The 26,569-nt window shown below is 38.3% G+C and overlaps 1 protein-coding gene across 3 annotated transcripts in view; it reads right to left on the reverse strand.

Moving 5' to 3' along the window:
- Positions 1-785: 785 nt before the first annotated feature.
- Positions 786-26,569, reverse strand: part of LOC134654554 (protein kibra) — a 118,663-nt gene continuing 92,879 nt past the window's right edge. The window contains exons 2-17 of one of the 3 annotated variants that reach the window (XM_063510008.1): positions 25,336-25,444; positions 22,997-23,171; positions 21,881-22,726; positions 20,948-21,180; positions 20,379-20,480; positions 19,255-19,353; positions 18,738-18,855; positions 18,207-18,390; positions 17,549-17,702; positions 17,075-17,166; positions 16,028-16,173; positions 12,499-12,609; positions 5,424-5,537; positions 3,889-4,038; positions 2,802-2,996; positions 786-1,214 (exon numbers count right to left, since the gene is read on the reverse strand). In XM_063510008.1, coding sequence (XP_063366078.1) covers positions 872-1,214; positions 2,802-2,996; positions 3,889-4,038; positions 5,424-5,537; positions 12,499-12,609; positions 16,028-16,173; positions 17,075-17,166; positions 17,549-17,702; positions 18,207-18,390; positions 18,738-18,855; positions 19,255-19,353; positions 20,379-20,480; positions 20,948-21,180; positions 21,881-22,726; positions 22,997-23,171; positions 25,336-25,444 — 3,171 coding nt within the window. In that variant the 3' untranslated portion in view covers positions 786-871. Of the gene's footprint in view, positions 1,215-2,801; positions 2,997-3,888; positions 4,039-5,423; positions 5,538-12,498; positions 12,610-14,334; positions 14,436-16,027; positions 16,174-17,074; positions 17,167-17,548; positions 17,703-18,206; positions 18,391-18,737; positions 18,856-19,254; positions 19,354-20,378; positions 20,481-20,947; positions 21,181-21,880; positions 22,727-22,996; positions 23,172-25,335; positions 25,445-26,569 lie in introns of those variants that run through there. The other 2 variants (XM_063510009.1, XM_063510010.1) reach the window with 2 other exon arrangements.

Here is a 26,569-nt window from a genome sequence, read left to right on the forward strand (position 1 = left end):
AAATAAATCGACCGATTTGATCAGGAAAATAATTGGCGCCAATCTCATCTAGCGTCCACGCGTACACAATTTAATCACCAATTTGCATTCCATAGGTACTAACTTCGAAAATTGGCATTTTTGTGTCGGCACCTGCTGATTTGATCGGGGAATTAAATTGGCGTTTGCACGGCCTGATTCGATCGGACAATTTCATCAGATTGGCGAAAAATTGTCTCGTCTGGACTCCACTTTAACTTATTTCTTTTTATACCAATTTAATCTAAAGGTATAAAATTATACATACATATTTTCTTCAAGATTCATCTGTATGGCACTCTACTTTGCACGATACTATTTAGAAATGTTTGCGTCCGTTCCTATGGCGAAAGGCATTACAGTGCAAACTTAAAGCCACTTTTCATATGGACGAACGCATATATGAGTTTATATATAATTATTAATTAGATTTCCAATAATAATACATAATAGCTTATCTTTCGTCAGTCTTCATTCCAGAAATCTCAATAGGCAATATTAATCACAGAACAAATTTGCAATATTATTATTTTATATGGTGCCCTAACTTTCGAAGATCTTTCCTATAACTCAAGGCTCAACTTATTATTTCATGCAACTACAAATTCAATTAATTCGAAATTGCATTAAATAACCATTTGAATACCCTTAAGGCCACCCCACACTGGCGTCTTTAGAGCGTCAGCGTCTAGTCAGCGCTATGGAAAATAGCGTCACTGCGCAGTTGCGCCAATAGTTGCATCAGTTTAGTTGACTAGACGCCGACGCTTGGCAGACGCTAGTGTGGGGTCACGCTTAAAAACACATCCATTCTGGACCGTCTAAACCAATATACACTTACCGATCCATACATTCAGACTTGAACACCTAAAGCTCGATCTACGACAAATTCATACCTATCCTCTTCAGTCTTTTCCTGGTCCTGCACCGCTTCTAGCCGATTCAGACAGGGGTTCTTGCATTCGACTACTTCTTGAGTGTCTTTCGCCGCTTCTTCCAATATTTCAGTTTTTTCTTCCCTGACGTCACTGCACCGTTGGTCTCGACGGAGTTCGTAGGAGGTCTTGGAGGAGCGTCCGTCTGGAGTTCGGCGTTCTTCCAGCTCGTCTTCCCACTCGTCCTCTGAGATCTCTTCGGCTTCCCCGTCTAGGACCGGCACGGTGGATTTCGGGCGGGTGAAGAAAGCCATTTTTTCCCTGTAAAGAAAATGCTGCGTTAGCTTCTTGGTCAGAAGTTTTGGCGAGATTTTCTTTGGCGGTAGATCCCGTGGCAGAATGATAGATTGGACCATGATTCCCATGGACCATGGACCATGACCCCATATCAGTACACCTTAAAGCAAAACACATTGAACATAACCGAAGTAACTGTTGAAGGTGACGCGGTCGGGCTGGCGGCCGCCTTGGCAAGACTTCCTTTGACGGTAGATCTCGAGGCAGAATGATAGATTGAGCTATGATTTACCCCAGGTTAGCACACCATATGGAAAAATACATTGAAACCGAAGTAGTATACTCACTTGAAGGTGACGAGATCGGGCCGGCGCGGCGGCCGCCCTGGTTAGACTTCCTTTGACAGATCTCGTGTCAGAGTGAGAAATTGAACCATTATTTACCCCAGAACAGTACACCATATTGCAAAACCCATTGAAAATAACCGAAGTAACTCACTTGAAGGTGACGAGGTCTGACCGGCGGCCGCCCTGGCCAGACTTCCTTTGAAGGTAATCTCGTGTCAGAATGAGAAATTGAACCATGATTTACCCCAGGTTAGTGGCAAAATACATTGAAACCGAAGTAGTATACTCACTTGAAGGTGACGAGACTTCCTTTTACGGTATATCTCGAGGCAGAATGATAGATTGAGCCATGATTTATCCCAGGTTAGCATACCATATGGCAAAACCCATTGAAAATAACCGAAGTAACTCACTTGAAGGTGACGAGGTCGGGCCGGCAGCCTGGCGAGACTTCCTTTGACAGATCTCGTATCAGAATGAGAAATTGAACCAAGATTTACCCCAGATCAGTACACCATATGGCAAAACACATTGAAGGTAACCTATGTAACTCACTTGAAGGTGACGAGGTCTGGCCAGCGGCCGCCCTGGCGAGACTTCCTTTGACAGTAGGTAGATCTCTTGTCATAATGAGAAATTGAACCATGATTTGCCCCAGGTTAGTGGCAAAATACATTGAAACCGAAGTAGTATACTCACTTGACGGTAGATCTCGAGGCAAAATGATAGATTGAGTCATGATTTGCCCCAGATCAGTAAACCATATGGCAAAACCCATTGAAAATAACCGAAGTAACTCACTTGAAGGTGACGAGGTCTGGCCGGCGGCCGCCCTGGCGAGACTTCCTTTGAAGGTAATCTCGTGTCAGAATGAGAAATTGAACCATGATTTACCCCAGATCAGTACACCATATGGCAAAACACATTGAAAATAACCGAAGTAACTCACTTGCAGGTGACGAGGTCTGGCCAGCGGCCGCCCTGGCGAGACTTCCTTTGACAGTAGGTAAGACTTCCTTTGAAGGTAATCTCGTGTCAGAATGAGAAATTGAACCATGATTTACCCCAGATCAGTACACCATATGGCAAAACCCATTGAAAATAACCGAAGTAACTCACTTGAAGGTGACGAGGTCGGGCCGGCAGCCTGGCGAGACTTCCTTTGACAGTAGATCTCGAGGCAGAATGACAGATTGAGCCATGATTTACCCCAGATCAGTACACCATATGGCAAAACCCATTGAAAATAACCGAAGTAACTCACTTGAAGGTGACGAGGTCTGGCCGACGGCCGCCTTGGCGAGACTTCCTGAGGCGGTAGATCTCGCGGCACGTGCGGTGCAGCAGCTTGGCGGCGCGCTCGTTGGGCTCGGCCGGCGCCACGAGGCGGCGCAGCGTGTCGTCCTCCGACACCCACGACGCGATGGCCGGGTCGCCGCGGGCGCACGCCTCTTCTAGTCTGTTAAATTATGTTCCATTAATATAATCATATAATAATATAATAATTCAGCCTTTATACGTCTCACTGCTGGGCACAGGCCTCCTCTCACGCGCGAGAAGGCTTGGGCTATGTTCCATTAGTTTACAAATATCTGGGAGACCGAGCTGCTCGGAAAACATATATAACTGTTATGCAGTTTGGCAGATAAGTGCAATAATTACACTGTAATTTTGTTTTGGATTAAATAAATTAAAAAAAATATATATATATAAAAACTCACAAATGCGCATTTTTCCAGCTAGATCGATTTTTCGGCCCCGAAAACCCCCATATAGTAAATTTCATCGAAATCGTTAGAGCCGTTTCCGTGATCCCCAATATATATATATATATATATATATATATATATATATATATATATATATATATATATATATAAATAAATAAATAAACAAGAATTGCTCGTTTAAAGGTATTAGATCTGATAATGTTGATGAGGTCTTACGTGGTCGTTCAAGAAAAAAATTATGGTACGCTAAAAAAAAGGTGTCAGGTTGTATCTTGTGGCAACTGTTAATTGAATAACAGATAATTTTCTTTGTACTTTTTTTACTTCAATGAAATTATGTTAATATTACGCTGCGTTTCTTCTCAAAAGTTACATTCCAAAGTTTTGATTAGGTCGAATTTAAACTGTTGTGAGACATACTAACGTTGAATAATTTTACGGTTTACAGGTATATGTCGCGCGAGTGACTTAAAACAAGTGAGACAAGAATATATATTTCTAAAGAGTTAGACTGAAAGACTGTTTGAAAAAAATGGCTTAGACTTCCCCTATGACAACTCCCCGTTTCACTTCGTGTGCGGACTGTACCTATAATGTATTTAAATGCGTTATCAACCGTACCTCCTTTTCAGCTGGCTCAGATGGGCGATCTCGGTCCTCAGGTCAGCGAGCTTGGTGTTTTGCGCGCTGAGGTCCAGTGCGAGGTCTAGCGAGGTCCGCGCGCTGCGGGTGCGCGTGCGACGCGCCGCGCCGCCTGCCACGCGGCCCCATCTGGCGGAAGGAAAACACAATTACAGTTACAGTTTTAACCTTTTGGACGCCAATGACCGATATATCCGCACCGTAGGTTCAACGCCAAAGAGTTCTCACATACCACAGAGCAACATAGACCTACGTGCATATACATAAAGTTAAACTTCAGTTTTGACACTTTAATGACGTGGCGTCTGAGTGACAGCTTTTGTGTTTGACACGGCGTTGAAAAGGTTAACAATTCCTTGAACGTTGGTGGCGTAGCTGTAGGGATATTACTATAGCTGGTCAAGCAAATCTTGTCAGTAAAGAAAGGCGCGAAATTCAAATTTTCTATGGGACGATATCCCTTCGCGCCTACTTTTTTCAAATTTGCCGCCTTTTTCTACTGTCATGATCTGGTTGACCAAGTATATATATCAGTTAGTTATTCGTTAAAGAAAAACATCGTAAGCAAATCAACCTAGTTCCCATAAAGCCTAGTTTTCCCTCGGAGTTGGAAGGTCAGATAGCATAAAAACCAGTTCCTGCAGCAATTCATAGGATACGGTTGCCGAAAACGGACTCCATGCTTCTTTTGAATGTAAAAGAAACAACGCTAAGATGAGGAGCGAAAATAGTTATTTGTACAACAAGAGATCAAAGTTTGATATTTCTTCGAGTGCTTATTTTGAGTCCCGTGCAAGCGAAAGATTCTATACTAGATTCACGAGCGTAGCGAGTGAATCTAATTTAGAATCTTGAGCGTAGTAAGGGACTCAAAAGCGCACGAGATGTAAATAACTTTGATCTCGTGTAGTTCACAATACTTTTCACCTCAGCAGTGAGAACATATTAGAGAACCCGAAAAATGTATTCCTTCTTCATCACTTACCTCTATTCACTCATGTTTTCTTAAGATATACCAACAATTAAATTTTCACCTCAGCAGCTCGAACAAGGGTACTTTGCTACTTAAAAACAGTGAGCAAAATAGCACTTTGCTCATTTTGTCTCAAGTACCCTTGTTCGAGCTGCTGAGGTGAAAAATAAATCTTGGCATGTAGATATACCTAAAGTAGAGACATGAAGCACATGCAAATGGCATGATCAAATGTAAACTTGTGTAAAAATGTAAGTTTCTTGTGTATGAAAAGTTGTAAGTGTTATACTACATTTCAAATACCAAGGCCCGATTGCACTTGAGACGGTCATTGGGCGTTAACAATAGGATTAGTGATAACAAAAGATACCTGGCTAGACCCTTTTGCTTAAACGCCTTTTAAACAATGCAGATTGCACCGACGCGTGCCAATTTGAAGTATTTAGAAGTGCTCCAAATTAGATAACAAAAGGCAAACATTATGAGCCCCATTGTTAAGTTTCAAGTGCAATCGGGCCTTGGTATTTGAAATGTAGTATACCTGAGAGATCGGCGCTCGCGCACGCTGCGGTCGAAGGGGATGCCGGCGGGGGGGGGAGGCGCGGGGCGGCGAGCGCGGGACGCCATGGACGAGTCCGACTCGGAGCGGTTTAGTCTGGAAAATAACAGATACATTTAGGCCTTGCACCATCCCACAAACCCGGGGTTAAGCTATTAAATCGTTAACCAAGTGTCAAATTGAACTGGTAATCATGGTAACTCCAGGTTTAACCGGTTAAACATTTCTAATAGGTAAAGAACTATTTTGTGTATTTTTTCAAAATTTGAGACCCAGTCGTTTCGGAGATAAAGGGGGGGGGGGGGGATGGTCAGACAGACAGACGCACGACTCGCACGAGTGATCCTATAAGGGTTCCGTTTTTTTTTCCTTTTGAGGTACGGAACCCTAAAAATATCAATAGTGGAGTCAATATAAAGTTAAAGTTACATTAATTGCACAGTCAAATGTTTCTACACGGGTGAATTATATATCATACTGAATACCCGGCTGCGAATTAACAACTTGATATCTGTTCCCGTTTTTGAGAAATAACATTTTTTTTATTTTATATTTTATACTACCTAAACAGTAATTTCACACTAGAGATTTTTTGAAGAATGGACTATGAAGCTTACACGACTACACGGTCAGAATTTCTCCCGACAATAATATTAATTATAGATTTAATGAAAAAAACAATAACTTTGTAAGTTTTTCATGACCGAGAATATCCCACACTGAGAGAAAAGTTTACTATTGTGGTTAATAGTATTTGTTTCGATCATGTTTAATTTATCTGCCTGAGGAACTGCTATATTCGCAGAATAGCAGCATGATATTGGAAACAAACAGCAAATAATGTTCTACACAATTAATGGACACTTCTAGTTTTTTGACAGTAACTGTACAAATTATTGAAGAATAACATACTTATTTTTCTCGCAATTATTAAATCAATTTCCAGCATAAAAAGTCAATGAAGTATGCTGTATTTCCAGGCTTCCACAGAGGCCAAGTCAGACTTTATTTAAGATGTCAAAAAGATATCATTTTGTTATCATTCGCCCAACCGTCTCGCTCGCACCAATACATATTTCATCTAGTACGAGTGAAATGCACGCGCGAATGATATAAAATGACATCTTTTATAACAAAGTTCGAATTAGCATCAAGGTATATTAGGAAAATATACCTTATGACTTATGGCATTGCGTTAAGGTTTAATAATTCAATGCATAAAGTGTCTGTGTTTATGTGAAAAATGATAGGTGTCAATTTTTATATCTATTCACAAAACGTTTAGAATACAGGATGCACAGTCAGATATAAATAGACCCTTGAAGTCTTACAACTATCTATGATACTGGATCTCAAGCTTATTTGGTTAGTAAGTACCGTCCACCAAGTTATACTTCGAATAGCCACCCGGACAAATTCCAAAGCTAATTTCGAATTTTAAAATTTGACAATTCACGAGAAGAGTAACGTAACGTCAAAGGATATGTTTGTCCCTTTTCAACGATCCTGTCATCCGATGCTTGAGTAGAGTGAAACTAAAAGAAGCAAATGTCAGCAATTCGTAACGCTTAGTTTTTGTTAGCGTTAGCGCATCGCGACATGAGAACTAGTATGAGCCTGGCCCTCGATTACGTATAATTGCAAGGAAACTTGGGATCAAGTTATCTTAGTCAATTTAGAGCAGTTGGAATTCAACTCATTGTGAAAATTTTGAACGTTTTCAAATAATTTGTTGGATTAAGTAGTAAAAGTGTTACAGTGTGTTATATATTGGTGATCTACTCACAAGGCCCTTTCATTTGGTACCCCACATGGTATGTTTAAAAGAAAAATGGTAAAAAATTTGCGTCATAGCAACTACCCTCACCACTTTCGCGCTTGTCATCTCATATATTTGTGTTCAGGATATTATACTGAATGCACTGATACCAAATATACTCATATCCGAGACGACATGAGCGTAAATTTTTCTAGAAGACTTTTCGAGAAAAGGCCAGGCTACAATATCTTTACAGGTTGATTGATACTGAGTGTATTAACACCATGTTCACCCATATCCAAGACGATATGAACGAAAAGTAACCTAAAGCCACCCTACCAACATTTTCGTAACAATGAGAGATTATTTCTTGGAAATAATGTTGTAATATAAACTCCTTGTAGAGCACCTACCTGCGAAGAGATCGTGCTGTCAAAGTTGTTAATGATTTAATATAATATTGTTAATTAACTAAAGTTTTATTAATGCATCATTTCATTTTATACACCGCGGGATTTAATAACCCGAAAGATTTAAATCACGTATTTTTGACGACAGTACGAGTAAATAATGTTATATCAACATGGGTCCAATTATATATTTTAATTAAACTACTATTTCAGTACAAATTAAATCATATTAATTTACCGCTTCTTTGTGAACAAACCTTTATTCAGAGAGTGAGCGATTTTAATTAATCTCAAGTAGAGAAACAGAGAGCGAGCATGACATTTCATGAATCACTCCGATATCATACGATGCACGGCGAATGCAGTGACATGTGTTCCATGACAAGAAGTGTCAAGTTATGTCTAGGATCATGTTTACGTTGAAATTATTTCAATTGATTGGCACCTCAAAATACCACAAATTGTATCAAAACTTTATTAATTACTACAACAGTAGGTACAGTGCAGTTATTATTGTTGAAACTTTGCGATAAAATCTTTTCCTTTGAGTGAGGTAACCAAAGCCATTAACCATGATTATATCCGAAAGAAAACATGCCTCTTATTGTTTTAACTCATACTACAGCTGGAAAGGGATGATTACTTGAATGACCTTTTGTTAAAATATCGATCATGCTTATCAGTACGTATTTTAAATTCTCGATGTGTTGATTTATACTGAGTAAAGTAAAATAAACAACTATGTTAAACAATTACGCTTTTTTATTAATTTAATGAATTAAGTTTTCGAAGTGTGTACCACCGTTTTCAGCACAAAGATTTAATTTTAAACGGATTTCATTATTTAGGTTTACAAAAGTGTTCTTTATTTCTTCGGAAGCCGTTCGAATTTTTATTAATAATTCTTCTCCAGAGTTCACTGGTGTTGAGTATTCCTTCCTTATCTTTCAGAGTTCCCCATAGAAAAAAACCAATGGCGTTAAGTCGGGTGACCGGGCGGGCCAGGTTAGGACGTTGCTTCCACGGCCAATCCACCTCTCAGGGTATTGTTCGTCTAGCCAATTTACGAACTTCTAGGCTGAAGTGGGTCCGTCGTGCCGGAAGCACATAGTTCTTCGGGTTTCCAAATCCGTACACAAAGTGAATATCCGCTAAATGAATTTTATTTATTACAGTCAATCAAATTTAAAGATATTATCTTGCGCATATCTTGTGTGACATATCAAATATGTCATTTTATTGACATCAATTTCGTCATTTTCGTCAAACTATCAGCCAGTTATCGTAAAGGTAAATAGTTTGTACTCTCGTGATTGATAACAGAACAAAATTTCGGTAGTGAAACCTTTTTGTAGGATATCAAACTTAATTAAGTGAAACTGGCTAATAACCATGTAGTTAGTGCGTCTGCGTGTAAAATTAGTTGGTGGCTACGTCACGCATAAGGGTGTGTTAGAATTGAGATTTTTTTACTTGTGATTTGTTTTAAATAATTAATATCTCTTAAATTAAGGGTTTTTGGACTATGTGTTATATAACTTTATATACTCTAATTAGGCTCTAAAATCGTTGGTTTAAATCTTTCGGGTTATTAAATCCCGCGGTGTATATAAGTTTTCCTTTACCAAAGACTAATATTATTGCTACCATATATATTGCTACCATATATATACAGGTTGTATAATGAAAAGTGTATGAACGCAGATATATTTGGCAGTTCGTTAGGGTTATTTAAAAAGAAGGTCTATTCTTTATTAAATTCGTGTGAAAGTTAGGTAAGGATATCTCATTATTTGTTACTTTTTACAGTTGTTATACCTCACACAAGACACACACAACTCTTTTGAATTTCTTCACAGATGTGCCTATGCAGGTTTCCTCATGAAGTTTTCCTTTACCAAAGACTAATATTATTGCTACCATATATATTGCTACCATATATATACAGGTTGTATAATGAAAAGTGTATGAACGCAGATATATTTGGCAGTTCGTTAGGGTTATTTAAAAAGAAGGTCTATTCTTTATTAAATTCGTGTGAAAGTTAGGTTAAGATATCTCATTATTTGTTACTTTTTACAGTTGTTATACCTACTCAGATAGCATTTCATAGTATTAAGTTTATTACAAAATATGTTTTGCATATAGGAAACTATAGGTCTACATTATAAAAAATTCTAGCTGTTTAGCTTATTTACCTACATGTTTATAAGACTGTTTGTTTCTAAATAAATAAATAAATAAAAAATAAAAAAATATATATATATCGTGATAAGATTAAATTTTTTCTTGTTTTCCGTTTCATTATGTTACTAACGATGATGATAATCCACGGCGGGCGGTTGAAACTGTTTAGCGATTCGCATCTTGGCAAATTATTTTGCATCAACAAACTTCAAACTAATCCGTTTTTCTTATTTAAGTATCTTATAAAACTATAAATACCAAGGATCACCTTGGTAGCAGCGAGTGCACTAATCTAAAGATAAAAACAATAACAATTGCGTAAAATCAAATGAAGATGTTGACTCACCAAAACATACTCACGAAATAACCCGGACAGGAATGCAAAAACAAACATTCACGACATTTAGACAACATAACGATATTTTCCAGTCGTATATATAAACTGTTTACAAAATGTGGCGCCAAAACCGAAGGAATTCACCCTTTGATTCGCGAAACGAGAAACTGGTTACACAGTGGTGGCAGAAAAGTAATCCATTCGAATTGTATCAGTTGCATAAATACGCGGTAGGTACAAAGAACTCAAAGTTATTGTCGTCCCTTTGAATGACCTTTTTCACGTTTTCTACAGCAATGCAGTCGACTGCAGCAATTTTGAAGCGCGACATTGCTACCGACTGCATTACTGTGGTAAATGTCAAAATCGAAGTTCCTCGAAGTCTGGATTTTGGCGTCCATTAAAAATAAATAATCAAAGGAGGTCATCGATCAAATGGGCCGGAGGACAAGCCATCGTTAACTGGTAGAGAATGCCTTATGGCATTAAGTCCGCCTCTTGTACTATAAGGTTTTTCTTTTGTGCAATAAAGATTAACCACTTTATTCATAAACTTTACGGGCCTGATTTAGTTCAATTATGTTTATCCCTTACTTACAAATACACAAGTTAAAGTGACAGATAAGGACAAACGATTATTACTATTATTAGCTAATTGAGGTTTGTAGCGCGTTTATGAATAACGGGGGTTAAAGAAATAAAATAAATACAGATGATGACAGTAATTATAGAGTCAGACCAAGAAAAGTCTGCAGCGGATTTGATAGCTCACGCAGTGCAAGTGTTATTTTAAACGTCAAACTTCTATGAAATTATGACGTATAAACAACACTTGCACTGCGTGGGCTATCAAATCCGCTGCAGGCTTTTTTTGGTCCGACTCTATACGCATTTTATTACGGAAAATGATTTAATATTGGGTGTAAATGAAACGGGAATTGGAAATATAAAATAAAATGATATTACATATATTATTCATTTCCGTAAGTCAAACCATCATCTTTATTAGCATTGACGATGATAACGCTCAACTTCGCACAAACCGTATGGTTTTTCACTAAGGAGTGATATATTCTCTTTACGCTAAACTTTATGGTGGGTAGACAAGTCTGTATACTTGTTTGGAACTAACTGCCACAGTCTGTCATAGCCTCATAGCTGACATATGTGACGTATAGGAGATACCGCAATGCATGCATGCATTGCGCGTTTTATAGGAGCTTGGCCTGAGGTGTGTTAAGTAAGCGCGCAACGCATAGCGATGAAACTGGGTAAGATAGTCATGGGAGAATTAACGGTCGACCGGATCGCGAACTCTCGGCTGTTGAAGCGGAACAATCGTCTGCCGCGAACATTGAAGTGAGACGGAGATATGGAAGTCGATAAAACGTTCTCTACAGTGAATCAGTACCCGCCATTTAGGGTAATTTAAATAGCTTGGATGATTTAATAATGGTTTTATTCCATACAATATTACATATACGTGGGAGATTTTTTGTTGTTACACTAACATGAGAAAGAGATTTGAGAAAGTGAGAAACAAACCCACTGTCCATTTTCTCGAAGCAACGAAAACATTTTCAAAACAAAAATGGTTAATAGTAATTAAATGGATTAATTTACGTGAGAGATTTTTTTGTAGGATATAGTAAATATACAGAGCTTAATTAACATGTAATTGTTATGTACACATAGTTGTTATTTTTATATAAAAAAATATTTTTAATAAAGAAAATTATTGGGAGCTGGTTTTGGTGTCAAGCTGGGAGAAAATATAAATACATAATGAGTATATGTTTGAGAACTGCATATTAAAAAATCTCGAGTGTCGGATTCATGTTTTGATATATTTTTTCTATTTTAATAATAGTTTGGATTTATTAAAACCATGTGACATATTTTGTGGAGATTTTTTAAAAAATATAGTATTTGCAACATAGGTTATCACATCTCAAAAAATCTCTAGTGTGAGAATTCATGTAGAGCTCTCATACATTATAAACTGTGCTGACCCGACTACAAAATATTTGCTTTGTTGCTTGTAATGACGGTTGTAACCTTGAGAATGTAGATATGACGCCAGGGACGAAAAGGGTTTTCGCCACTCTTTAATGTCTAACTTGACGCAGCACTAGCATTCGGGTTGAATGAATGAATGAATGAAAGTGAATGAATGAATGATTTTGGTACATTCCCGACTACTAAACTGAGGCACAACCAACTCCATCGATTGACCAAATACGGTAATGTAACGAAACTTGTATGCGAATTTTCGACCTTCGAAATGAGCGTTTAACCGTGTTTTCTTACGAGACGATGTAGGTCTAACTAAAAATATGTTTAAAAAATGTGTAATTGTATTACCTGCAAATATACTGCCTGTTCCCGATGCTTTGCGGCTGCGGCGAGAAGGTCTGAGACCTCTTGATCGTTGCCAGTGGCTCCTCCAGAGTGGCGCTTACTTGTGGACTTTTTCTACAAAAATAAAAAATAATAAAATTACTAAAATGACCATTTAGATATGTACCCGTCATCGAATTGATTTACAGTCAATCACTGATATGTTTGGGCTTTTCTAATCTACCTTTAAATTAATAAACACAGGTTGTTAGATTCATGTTATCATCAGTCTAAAGAAAACTTACATTAAGAACGTTTTTCTACGCCAAACCATCATTGAACGACCATATACCTAACTGATCACTCGTTCGCAGAACGCAGTATAAAAAGACAATAGGTACTTAATTACTTAATCATAAAATGTATGCACAAAATTTTCAAAAGTCAATCTTAAAGTGGAGACTGTTCGGAAAGAGAAAAGTCGTGGAAAACTTCTAATGTATTGGGCCCCATACCTTCCACGACTCTTCTCTTTCCGCACAAATTTACACTATTTACATTAAACAATCTATCAAAAATATCGATTGTTAGTAAAAGTGAAATCCAGTAAAATGTAGATACATTCACATTGTGCCACCTCTCATGCTGCCCATGCGATTATACGTATAAATAAATACTTCGAAGCATGCAATACTTTGGCCTCGCTCCAAATGTTTTGACAGCAGATTATATCAGAACGGAATTTATGGGATCAGCTGTGCGGTCACTTTGACATTTGTCAAATAAATTTTAGGTTTACAGTACAATGTTTTGAAAAACACTATCTAGATTTTAATGTCATCTTATTTAACACAGTGATATTTTAATGTAATTTAATAGCTGCAGTTCTTTTAAAAACCAGATAGTTTATAAATAGTAAAAAGCCTACTATGTAATTAGTTATTATCAAAGTATTTTTTTAATAGTTACTTTTAACTATTAATAAAGTTTTTTTTTAAGGAAAACAAAAGTAGTACCCTAATGTCAAAAATACTGAGAATTCATCATGGGTCAGAGTCAAAAACATATAAGTAGGTACCTAAACTATAGGTAAGTTTTTATTTGCATATTTTTAGGCATTACACCCAACACGTTTCGGAGAAACTAGATCTCCACTACAGTGACTGAAAATACTAGAGAAAAATCGTAAAAGTAATACACGATATGTCGTCATAAATATAACGACATATCTATAAAGTATGTTCGAATTCATAAACATTTTTACAAGCCAACGTTCCAAAAATATATGCACAGTAAGCTGCTGAGATAGGTGACCCCGCCTGCGTAGAAACTTGTTTGAAGGGGGGGTCACTTATCTCTGCAGCTTATTGTAGACAACCTTATTGTCAGTGTCTTATAAAGGCGTATATTTGGAACGTCGTCCAATGATATTATATAACCATAGATAGGTTATACTAATACTTGAGGAGCACAAAAAACACTTCCATATTTATTTCTGTGCCTACGAAGAAATCTGTTATTTTTGATTAATTTTCTCATTCCATCCATCTTTGTCACACTCGTTGTTAAGCATAAGGTCGTCTCTTTCTTTTTCGGTGTGCGGGAGCTCGTTAGCACGTGCGCATTTCTCGCTTGTCCAGCCGCGTCTAAAGGCAACTTGTCCAATTTGTCACAAGTTAAGCGCTTCAGTTTTGGAACGCCTATAACCTATCTTGAGTTATAAATCATTGACGTCGTCTTGTAAAGATGATTGCGAACTCAACTGTACAAAAAATACAAAAAAAAAAAAAAAACAATCACAAAATGCTCAAATCCGGCCAAAGTAAAAAGCAATCACACCGTGCCACAATGTAAACATACCTATATACAAACTATGTACAACGGGTGTCGTAAACTATTTCTCTAATGCCGAGTGTTGGGGCATCCCGTCAGCCTCCACCCTCCGATAGCATTTCAGATATCTGCAGAGTAAATTTTAACTGTACCCGCCACCTATTTGTTAGTTTTTAATATATAGTTTGTCAAAACTGTCTCATTCCAATAATCATACTATCTTTGTCTTACACTAGTACTAGCAACAAAAATAAGTTTTTGGGAAAAATTTAATTTTTGGTACACGCTTTTATCGCTGACTGTACTTTTCTTACGACATACAACTAATACTCATCGAGACAATTCTAAAAACCCCTAACACAATTAGGTTGCGTTGTTTCATCACAGAGTTCCTATGGCCACCTCCTGTCTCCATCATCAGATCAGCTCGATGGTACCATAATATTGCATTGTCACCCGACTTACACCCGACGAGTGGATCAAATTTAACTCGCAAGATTCCATTAGGTACATGTTAGTTACATACAGGTCGACCTAATAAAAGCGTGTTGAAAAAGGATGATAGTTTTCCTGGTTCTTACTGACTGACAAATTGGTTTGACCAACTATATATTAATTTGGGATTGTTTGTTATCTTCGGAAATTATGACTTACCAACTATTACTTACATTTTATACCTACTTGATACTAATTTACCTAGTTGATATGTTATCATATGAATTATGATATGATTCTCGGTTAAATACATGTGTGTCAAAATAAAAAAAAAGCGGCCAAGTGCGAGTCGGACTCGCCCATGAAGGGTTCCGTATTTAGGCGATTTATGACGTATTCAAAAAAAACTACTTACTAGATCTCGTTCAAACCAATTTTCGGTGGAAGTTTACATGGTAATGTAAATTTTTTTTAGTTTTATCATTCTCTTATTTTAGAAGTTACAGGGGGGGGACACATTTTACCACTTTGGAAGTGTCTCTCGCGCAAACTATTCAGTTTAGAAAAAAATGATATTAGAAACCTCAATATCATATTGAAGACCTATCCATAGATACCCCACACGTATGGGTTTGATGAAAAAAAAATTTTTGAGTTTCAGTTCGAAGTATGGGGAACCCCAAAAAATTATTGTTTTTTTTTCTATTTTTGTGTGAAAATCTTAATGCGGTTCACAGAATACATCTACTTACCAAATTTCAACAGTATAGTTCTTATAGTTTCGGAGAAAAGTGGCTGTGACATACGGACGGACAGACAGACGGACAGACAGACAGACATGACGAATCTATAAGGGTTCCGTTTTTTGCCATTTGGCTACGGAACCCTAAAAAGAGTCAAAATGAATTTAAACATTGGAAATTCTTTATTCTTGATAGAACATGTCATTTTGATTCAATCCGCCATTTGTAAACAGTTCAGAGCGTTTTACTTATTTTTGATTTAAAATAAAATAAAATTTCATTAGGTACCTATATACAGTCGTCATCAGATATATCGGAGCAGCCAAGGTGCTCGCAAATATCTGAGCACACCTCTATTGTCAAGGCGTTAGAGTGCTTGTTCAGATATTGTGAATACCTTGGCCGCTTCGATATATCTGATGGCGACTGTTGAAATTTATTTAACCACCGTCTCCGAAACCCAAAGGAATGTTGATGTTTTCCACACCAAATTAGTCACAGAAGCCTCAGCCCATCCCTTACTATCGCATCTCGACACGTACCTCCTATGCAGCTGTCTCGCTCCCTCCGGGCAGAAGTTGCACTCAGTGTTCGTCTCTTTCTCGGCCGTGGACGGGTGTAGGTACTCTTCTTCTAACGCTAGTTCGTCTTCAGGAATGTAGTCTTCTAGGGAATCCTCTTCTACTATCTGTTGGAGAAATAAATTGAGATTTAAAATAACATAATACCGATTATAAAACCACATTTCATATATAATATTTAAAACTTTCGCGTTTTGAACACATATTAACTCACATTTTATAGACGGGTCTAACGCGAATTTTATTCACATACCTTTATTTACCGACGTTTCGACACAGGTTTCACTGGTCATGGTCGCGGCGGGTGGTTTGAAAATGTGATGTCTACACCAAACTTTTTCATACACTTTTCGTCGGGTAGTTGCACAAATCTCTGTTTTGACATTTTGCTGAGACATCAGTTAGCCTTGACCATGACCAGTGTCGAAACGTCGGTAAATAAAGGTATGTGAATAAAATTCGCGTTAGACCCGTCTATAAATGTGAGTTAACACATTTCATCTGACTATATATTCGTACGTTAATCTCATTGAATTACCTACACCTTACACCTGTCACTTCCATGAGTGTCATTTCTGTGGATATAGATTGCATCTACTCTAAGTTTGCACTGACTTGGTAATGACAAAGTAAGCGATCGCCATACTTCCTTTCACTTTGTGTGCACACAGACAGTTCCATGGGTGTCCCGCGTTGATGCCACGGCAGTGACATCCACGGAAGTGACAAAAGTGATAATGACCCAAGGAATACCCACTGCTGAGGACAGGCCTATTTTGAAATGACTATGAACTAAATATTTCTGTAGATATTACATTTAATAAGGCAGCTTTTAATTAAAATTTAAACGATGAGGCATTATGAGATCTTTTGCTAAGGGCAAGAGACGGACGGCCTATAAAAATATGATATTTATAGCGGCACTTTCATTATTTATTGCACCAAACTCGCGTTAGCTTGCCGGACTCCAGTAAACTTGTCTCTACTGATATGACGATGAAGAATTACCTGATTAAGCGGTTCCCTGGACTCCTCATCTTCAGAGGCTGAGTTCTCTCCGCAATCCACGTTACACTCCGCACCGGTCATACTCTCTGGACCTGAAAGAAAAATATATTCCATTTAAGCTATGTTTTCTATTTCAAACCCTTGCCAGTTAACGGTCAGATTAAAAGTCTTTCCATAGAATTAAATATATTTCCATTGGTAATCATGAACACGACATCTGAGTATGTTCTTACGCCGTTCAGACTTCAACAATCTACAAAATAAATTTGTATTTACTTAAAATAAAATATGGTCTTTGATTAGAACCACCAAATGATTTTCTACCGTCAAGCTAGTCATTTGCTAAAAAATCTGATAAAAAAGCTACATGACCACGGGAATTAAACAAGTTTGCCTATAATATTAGACACTAGCCTATATTTCAGGTTACAATATACGGTAATTTTTCAATAAGTCGGACTGTTGTAAACTGACCTCTATTCCTAGTGAGAGTAGACGTCTGCGAAGATATAACCGTGGATTCATCCGAGCTCTCATCCCTCCTCATACATCTGAAGCTCAACACGTTGTACCATTTCTGGGACACCGCGTCCGGGTCGAAATCCGCTAGACTCACTTGGGCGCAACCCTGGAAAGGAAAATCAGTCTTATTGCGGGTATTTTAAGGTTGAAAATTAGGGAAGTGGAGAGTGAATCAGGTTGAATCGCTCTCGCCTTGGAAATTCACATGGCACTCGAGGCTGGGAAGCCGAATACTCAAATTTGGCTAGTTGTCATCATACGAAAGTTAATACATTAAAATACTAGAAAGACATTCATTATTCTTTTATAAACTCCTGATGTAAACTAATAAACTAGCCTGCATTTTTTTATGTCGCAAAAGCAGTTTTAGCGTTTTAAATATGAATGAACCAATGAGTATCCAGTCTAATTTAGAAATAGATTATAGTGTAGTGCGTCATTACTACAATGACTCGCCGCGGTCATGACGTACCTATCATAGAAATTATAAGGCACGGAAATGAGACGCCATGGGAATGTCACGCCACGGTAATAACGCACCATGGACGTGACACGTCAGCATCATGTCTCCGCTCCAATATGTAGCTGAGTTAGCATTTACAAAACTCACCAAGCATTCAGCCCGGCACACGAGATTGACTTGCAACGTGGCAGCCCTCAGAGCGCGGGTGCCCGCCACGCTGGCTCGCGCCACGTGACGCCACGCAAGCGTAGTTCCGCGCCACGGTAGTGACGCGCTGCTGAACGTGATGCCGCACGTTCCACCGCCGATTACTAGGGCGCCTAGCACCGCACTGTAATAAATATACATACATTTAGTATTATTCATCTAATCACGATAAACTAAAACCTTCGCAGAGTCTAGAAAAATGATTCCTTGAGAAAAATTATTTGGTGGTTGAGTATAAATTACCGAAAGAATGGCTATTAGCGAACCATGTAAAGGATCTATTCTGAGTGGATTGCTAAAAATGGTTCAATATTTTATTTTACAATGACTCGCCTCACAGCTCATTCATAACTAAACAATAGTTTAGAAAAACGCATGTCTACCAAACAACTACAATGGCAAATCGGTGGAAACTACACTTCGTCAGCTATAATAAATAGACGCTACGTTTCTAAAATAAAATAAACTTACACTTCAGTGCCAACATCAATGAAGAGCGCGTTGAGGTTCCGTGCCCGCAGTATGCTGATCTCCAGTGCACTGTCTTCAATACAGTAGCGCAATTTGATCTCAATTTGCGTACTGTTCACTGTAACAGAACATAATATGTTATTAGGACCCCGTTTTAAGTCTACCTATACAATTTATTACGTGGTTAACTAAAAACATTGGTTTACCCCAAACTAGATCGCGGTACGACGATATAATACAAAAATACTCATAATATTTTTAAACACTACTGTAGAAACAAATTTCTCGATTGATGGCAAAAGAAAGAAAAATCAATACAGATATAAGTCTTTTTTTTTTAAGTCTTTTAAATGATAACAAGGTCCTAGAAGCTAAAATAATATTAGTCAATCATGACAATCTGATTGAATCCACTTTTAGTTCTTCAATCAGCATTATTAGTTTTCTTTTATAAGTATAAGATAGAAGTGAATCGGTACAGGAAATTCAAGGTATTTGGTCAATTAAGATATCATACCTGCGCTGGCATCGCCTGCTTGCGCCGCCTCAAACACACCAGAATCTCCAGCCACCGACTCGTCGCTTACTGCTGCCGACACTGATCTAGTGTTTGTACCTGTCAACCAATGGTTGTGTTTGTTATATCATAATTTAGTTAAATCATAAGGAACATTGAATCCATAGTTTCGATGATGAAGATACGTCATAACGCTCTTAACCAGGTCATGCTTTTTAGGGTTCCGTAGCCAAATGGCAAAAAACGGAACCCTTATAGATTCGTCATGTCTGTCTGTCTGTCTGTCTGTCTGTCTGTCTGTCCGTCTGTCCGTCTGTCCGTCTGTCTGTCCGTCCGTATGTCACAGCCACTTTTCTCCGAAACTACAAGAACTATACTGGTAAGTAGATGTATTCTGTGAACCGCATTAAGATTTTCACACAAAAATAGAAAAAAAACAATAAATTTTTGGGGTTCCCCATACTTCGAACTGAAACTCGAAAAATTTTTTTCCATCAAACCCATACGTGTGGGGTATCTATGGATAGGTCTTCAAAAATGATATTGAGGTTTCTAATATCATTTTTTTCTAAACTGAATAGTTTGCGCGAGAGACACTTCCAAAGTGGTAAAATGTGTGTCCCCCCCCCCCCTGTAACTTCTAAAATAAGAGAATGATAAAACTAAAAAAAATATATGATGTAGATTACCATGTAAACTTCCACCGAAAATTGGTTTGAGCGAGATCTAGTAAGTAGTTTTTTTTTATACGTCATAAATCGCCTAAATACGGAACCCTTCATGGGCGAGTCCGACTCGCACTTGGCCGCTTTTTTTATTTTAAAGATCAGATTTCGACCCCAAGCTTCTAGCTTCTAAGATAAGGAAATTAAGGCCTTGTCATATACACTTTAACCTGTCGAATCCCACGATATGACGTCACCATAAGCGTGAGCCGTGGGAGCTGACAGATTAAAAAAAATGGAATGAAGCCTTTTCTTGTATGGCATTTGGTGTAAAAATGGTAAATTAGGCCAGAATATACCTACTACATGCTCCTCCTTCAAGGTGTGGGGCATGCCAGTGTCTATTAGGCATATGGTAAGTCTCGCGCGGACTGACTGACTGATCATGTGTATACTGACCACTAGAAGAGGGAGTCCTGGGCGATAACGGCGGTGGCGGGGTCTCTGATATTGGCGACAGCGGCTCAGAAGGCCGACCCGGGCCTTGCAGTTGTACTGGTACTGGAAAACAAACAATTCTTAACTTCTCTGTGTAACACCTACAGACTTGGCCAACTGTAAACAATGCCACGACGCTGACAAAGTTCAGTGCATCATATTCGGAGGGCACACTGCTAAGCGAAAAATTAGACGATAGCATAGAGAAAGACAAGGCTGCTCACTCCATACATCAGTTCAGACTATTAATTTCAGTGTCTACATCTAGCATCGAGTAGCGGAACTATCAGTACTGCTACTTCACAATAGATGTAGCACCGACCGGAAAGTCTTATCTCAACAGCATAAGACTTTCCGGTCGGTGCTACATATAGATGTACACAACACAATACAACAATAATACTTGACAATAGTGTCAAGTAGCAGTACTGATAGTTCCGCTACTCGATGCTAGATGCTAATAGTCTTTTTGGTACTAAAACTGATGTATGGAGTGAGCACTCTATGTATTTTTTTCTTAAGTAACTTACTTGTCGCAAGGCCTGTGATCTCATTAAGTCCAGCGACGCCTATCCTCATCTCCGCTAGCTTCTCCTCCAGCTCCCTCTGCTGGCGCCTCTGCATCTCCACCTGGGTGTAAGACGGGGGAGGGGGTGGGGGGCTGGCGGAGGACAGGCTGCTGCGTGGTGACAGCGAGGGTTGGGAGCCGCTTCCGGCTCCGGGCGTCGCGCTTTCGGCCGTGTAGCTTGTTCCGCGGAGTAATCTTTAGGTAAATAAGAAGGGAATCATAAGAATTAACTACTTTCTTCTTCCTCGCGTTGTCCCGGCATTTCGGCCACGGCTCATTGGAGCCTGGGGTCCGCTTGGCAACTAATCCCAGGAATTGGCGTAGGCACTAGTTTTTACGAAAGCGACTGCCATCTGACCTTCCAACCCAGAGGGTAAACTAGGCCTTATTGGGATTAGTCCGGTTTCCTCACGATGTTTTCCTTCACCGAAAAGCGACTGGTAAATATCAAATGATATTTCGTACATAAGTTCCGAAAAACTCATTGGTACGAGCCGGGGTTTGAACCCGCGACCTCCGGATTGCAAGTCGCACGCTCTTACCGCTAGGCCACCAGCGCTTTTTCATAAGAATTAACTACTAATAATTATCATTTGGACTTTAAGTCGGAGCTACAATTTGTCAGTCGTTTAGTTGCTACATCCTGCAGTGGAAAAAAGGCACTGATTAACTCAGATGGAATGGTGTTAAAACTAAATGTCTAGATCAACTGGTAAAAGTCTCGCTGAATCCGTGACCAGAAGGAAAAATAATCAATAAGTCGGCTTTATAACTTAGGTTAACTTTTGAGAGGTGTGTAGAGACCTACGTCCAATAACAGAACCATTGCAGTTTAAAGACAAAGTTTGTAAAATTATGAGTTATAATAGATATGAGGTAAAATATGTGAACTTACCTCTCAACCCTTCTATGCAGGTCAACCATATCAATAGGCTTGTCTGCCTGGAATGAGCTAGCGATCTGCGAACCCCCGTATATATCAGTGAAACTGATCCCAGAGCTCAAGGATCCTTTGCTACTGGCCGTAGAAAGAGACCCGAGGCTCGAACTACTTGAAACCGACAGTGTACTAGCGGATAAAGTCTTCAACTGCCCTTCCAGAGTCGTCATAGACGTTAAAGCATCTTTTAGTTGTTGAAGCAACAATTGTTTTTCTTCATGTAGCCTCAATCGATCCGCTATACACTTATTTGACATCTCAAAGGCGTTTTTCAAGTCCTGTTCTAATCTTTTACACTCAATTTGTATGTCAGTCATTTCCTGTTTGGACCGTGTCCTAGGGGTTATACTTCTAAGTTCTCTAAGCAGCTGTTCTTTCTCTTGGAATAGTAGCAAGCGGTCTTTGTCGGACTCCGCTTGACCGGGTTGGACTTTGTCCTCTAAATCTGCTAATTGTTGTTGGATCTGTTGTATTCTTTTTCTAGCTTCGTCATATTGTAGGCGTACTCTTGCCATTTCTGCTAACCGCGTACCTATTGGTACTAGGTCTGCGCATAAGTCTGTTTGTGAGGCAGTGCTAAGTTTCTCTTGAGGAAGGCTTAAGGTTGAAAGGTCTGGAGAGGCATCTCCGAGTTGTAATCTCGTCAAGTCATCCTTAAGTTTGGCTAGGGATTGCATGAGGTCTGCTCGCTCTTTCTCTCCTGAGGTGAGGGATTTTTGGATGTTTTTGAGCTCTGTCATGATCGCCTGAGCTTCGGTGATGTTGTAGCATCCTTGTTGGGCGCTTAGCTTTTGTTCCACTCTGAAAAAAGATAGAACAGTTTTATTAAGTACTTCCTACTACATATGTATATAGTATGGGTTCGTGGATGAGGCAATACCACAAGTTCCACATAGTCACTACCTTGGACGTAACTACCGTGCATAAACCGGCGCAGTCACCATGAATGTTGTGGGATCTCTTAAAACTAACCCAAATAAAGTTTTTAGTACAATGAGAATGAGTGATTAATTCCACGGTAGTGACCGTGAACGTGACAACCACGGAAATGAGAATAATTTTGAAACTTACTCAGCAAGCGTATCCACACCCCTCCTCGCGCAGGCGACCTCAGCTCTCGCCTGCCTCAACTCTTTCCTCAGCTGCGCGACGCGCCCTCTTGCCTGCGTCACTTCTGAACGAAGCAGGTCCGGGTCGTGACGTGATGTAGTGGACGTCGTCGTTACGGAGGTTGTGGATGAGCATACTGGAATATAGATACTTTAGTTAGTCCAAAATATTATGACCGGGTATAACAAAAACAACACTTTGAGAGCGATTCTGATGGTAATTTGTTGTCTCCTTTCTTATACGCTGGCAATGAAGCGTATGGACCGTTAGACGGCAAGCAGATACCTTGACTTAAATTGGAGATTAAGAACTTCACCGGCATAAGAAAAGTGGCATAGAAGTATGATTGAAGTATGCAAATTATCATAGTTTACGTCGACAAATATTGTTTTTTAACATTTGTATCCTACTCAGTTAAACTAAGGGCAACAAACCTAACCATTGCTATTATTGCAATAAAGTTTACGAATTGTCAGTTTAAAAAGATTTCATTGTTATATATTAGGTAAATCTAACCCCTGGTCATAATATATTAAATTTATATCCTGGTTGTGTAAAATGTTTACCGTTCTAACTATACCAAACATATTCATTACTTGGGTACTGTTGGAATTTGTTCAGTACAGTTAAATCCCTTACATAAGTATCCACTTTTCTATACAGCAAGTATAGCGACGTGGGTACTTAAGATGGAATGGCACTTACTCTAATATACAGTACCTAAACGTACTTTATCTCTTTTATACGACAGTCACTTAATAGTGGCATTAAAAGCTAAGACGATAAATATTATTTAAACACACACGTCTACGTCAACGATAACCATATATAATTTATGCATTATCTCTACGATTTCAAAATAAATGTTTATTGCTTCATCCACTATTTACTCGTATTTTTAAAATGTTAAAACACGCTGAGACGCCTCTAGCGGTTTAACCTTTTTTATTTTGTATTAAATATACTATACAGCATTTAATAAACTGCAGATGAAAAAGTACAGATTAACAACATCGCCCATCGGACCAGTAATGTAAACAAGCCTACACATACCATCTGGGCGATTTGCAAACGTAATGCCATTACTGCAGTTGATTACAATTTACAATTCCCCATCTCGGTATTTAAAGCACTGGGGACTGTACTTAGAGCAACACAGTTAAACATAGATGAGCCTTATAGCCTTTTAATAAGGTTTATGAATTTTCAATGTGGTATGCTTTGCGTGCTAAACATAAAGGCACATATTGTCATATTGCATTTATACGACAGGACTGGTAGGAGTAAATTATGTATGTATGCGTAAAATCGTTGCCATGAAAACTAGCGGAGGTAAACACGGTTTTATACTCGCATAAAAGGATATTTGAGAAGTACACATATATTTTACTACTCTTTTTAATAGGCAGGTGCCTATCCTTTTAATAAGTACATGAAGCTGAAGTAACAATAATTATGAAGAGTTTTGTAAGTAGTAGTAAGTAGTAATTATTGTGCTTACTGTCACTTCCGTGGATGTCATTACCGTGGAATCTATGGACGTGGTTTTTTTTTAATTTTATGTTAGCATGACTTTATAGCGGAGTCACATCCATGACAGTTAGATCTATGGAAGCGACTGAATACACAAATATTAGATTTAAGTAATATTGTGTGATGTAATGTATTACAGTGACATCCATAAATAGTAGGTAGATATCCATGGAAGTGACCACAAACAAGTTTTTTGTCAAAAATATCATTTTATCATCTAAGTCTCATCGAGACAATACTAACAAACCTAAACATAATCAGGTTGCGTTATTAAATTTTAACACAGAGTTCCTATGCACTATGGCCACCTCTGGTCTCCATCGTTAGATCAGCTAGATGGTACCATAACATTGCACTGTCCCCTTGGAAAGTTGGACTTATTTAGCTTGCAAGATTTGATTATATACACATGACGGGGCAAGTGAAACATAAGTAAAAAAAAACCGGCCAAATGCGAGTCGGACTCGCGCACGAAGGGACTTAGGCAAAAACCATTACGCAAAAAACAGCAATAAAATCACGTTTGTTGTATGGGAGCCCCACTTAAATATTTATTTTATTTTGTTTTTAGTATTTATTGTTATAGCGGCAACAGAAATACATCATCTGTGAAAATTTCAACTGTCTATCACGGTTCATGAGGTGTAGCCTGGTGACAGACAGACGGACGGACAGAGGGTTTAGTAATAGGGTTCCGTTTTTACCCCTTGGATACGGAACCCTAAAAAAAGCTTGTAAAAGGGTTTTAAGCGGTATAAAACACTCACAGCTCGTCCGAGAGGCCGCCAGCGTAGATAGCGCATTGTTCAAGTGTTTGTACTCATCTTGCGCCAAACACAGCCTCTGCTTTTTCACATCGTACATCTCCTTCTTCGCCTGTGGACAAAAAGAGATAGAATGTTAATATCGCAAATATTTCGATCAAAAAATCTTATCAATATGATGTTTATACACAACTAGTATGATGATGATTAATAATAAAAACTTCCCTAAGTCTTTCCCCGGGCCTCACACTATCTTCATACCAAATAGAGGCAACAAAGACAAGCAGTTACTTAAACATTTATTATATATTAGTAGGGATAGTACGGATATCAAATTAAGATGAGATTTTTAGAGGTGTATTGCAAATGATGCTTGTTTTATATTTATAAAATAGTCTTAATTTAATATAGTCGTTATGTTGTATCTTCCTTCTGTGTAACTTTTATTTTTTATTTTACTATTTGTTCACTGTACGTTATTTGATGTCTTTTTCTTCTAGTCTGTTACCCTCCGTGATTCTTCTCACTTGATGGTCTCATCGGAAGACCAGCGCTGGAAGCCACCAGCAACATGCTGAGATGAGGCCATTTCGTGGCACTTCAATCTTATTTTGTGTTTTCTTTCATATTATGTATTGTCTGTGCTTACGAATAAATTATATTCTATTCTATTCTAAATACTGATGTCGAATAAAATAAGTAGTCCAAAAATTTTGGCATACGTTTAAATTTATACCATCGCAGCACATGATGATGAAGCTTTTAAATAGGTAAAGATAAACATAAAGATAAAAGATAGTTTATTCAAGTAGGCATAATTACAATGCGCTTATGAACGTCAAAGAAAGCTAGGTAGACCGGCTCCAACCCTACACCTCTGCCCCGAGAAGATTTTAATCCCCCCTCAATTGGAGGAGGGTATCCCAATATGGGACCGGCAACAAACTCGGCGGGACACATCTTTTCAAAAATAATTACATCATATAATTAACATGCATTACGAGAAAATAAGGGAAAAAATACAATTTAAATTACTATAGAATTCATGCAATTATACACATAAGGTGTAATAGAAATTTGATTTAGAAAATATACATATGTACATGGAATCATACAAATTCGTAGCTCATACATCCAATACATCGGTAGTTTCCTCAATACATCGTTTTATTTTGCACATAGCCAATAGAAAGGTGTTAATATAAACTTTAATAGGGCTAGAAAAGCACACTGTAAA

Source organism: Cydia amplana, chromosome 15 (assembly GCF_948474715.1).
Source record: "Cydia amplana chromosome 15, ilCydAmpl1.1, whole genome shotgun sequence".
In the NCBI taxonomy this organism is placed as follows: Eukaryota; Metazoa; Arthropoda; class Insecta; order Lepidoptera; family Tortricidae; genus Cydia; species Cydia amplana.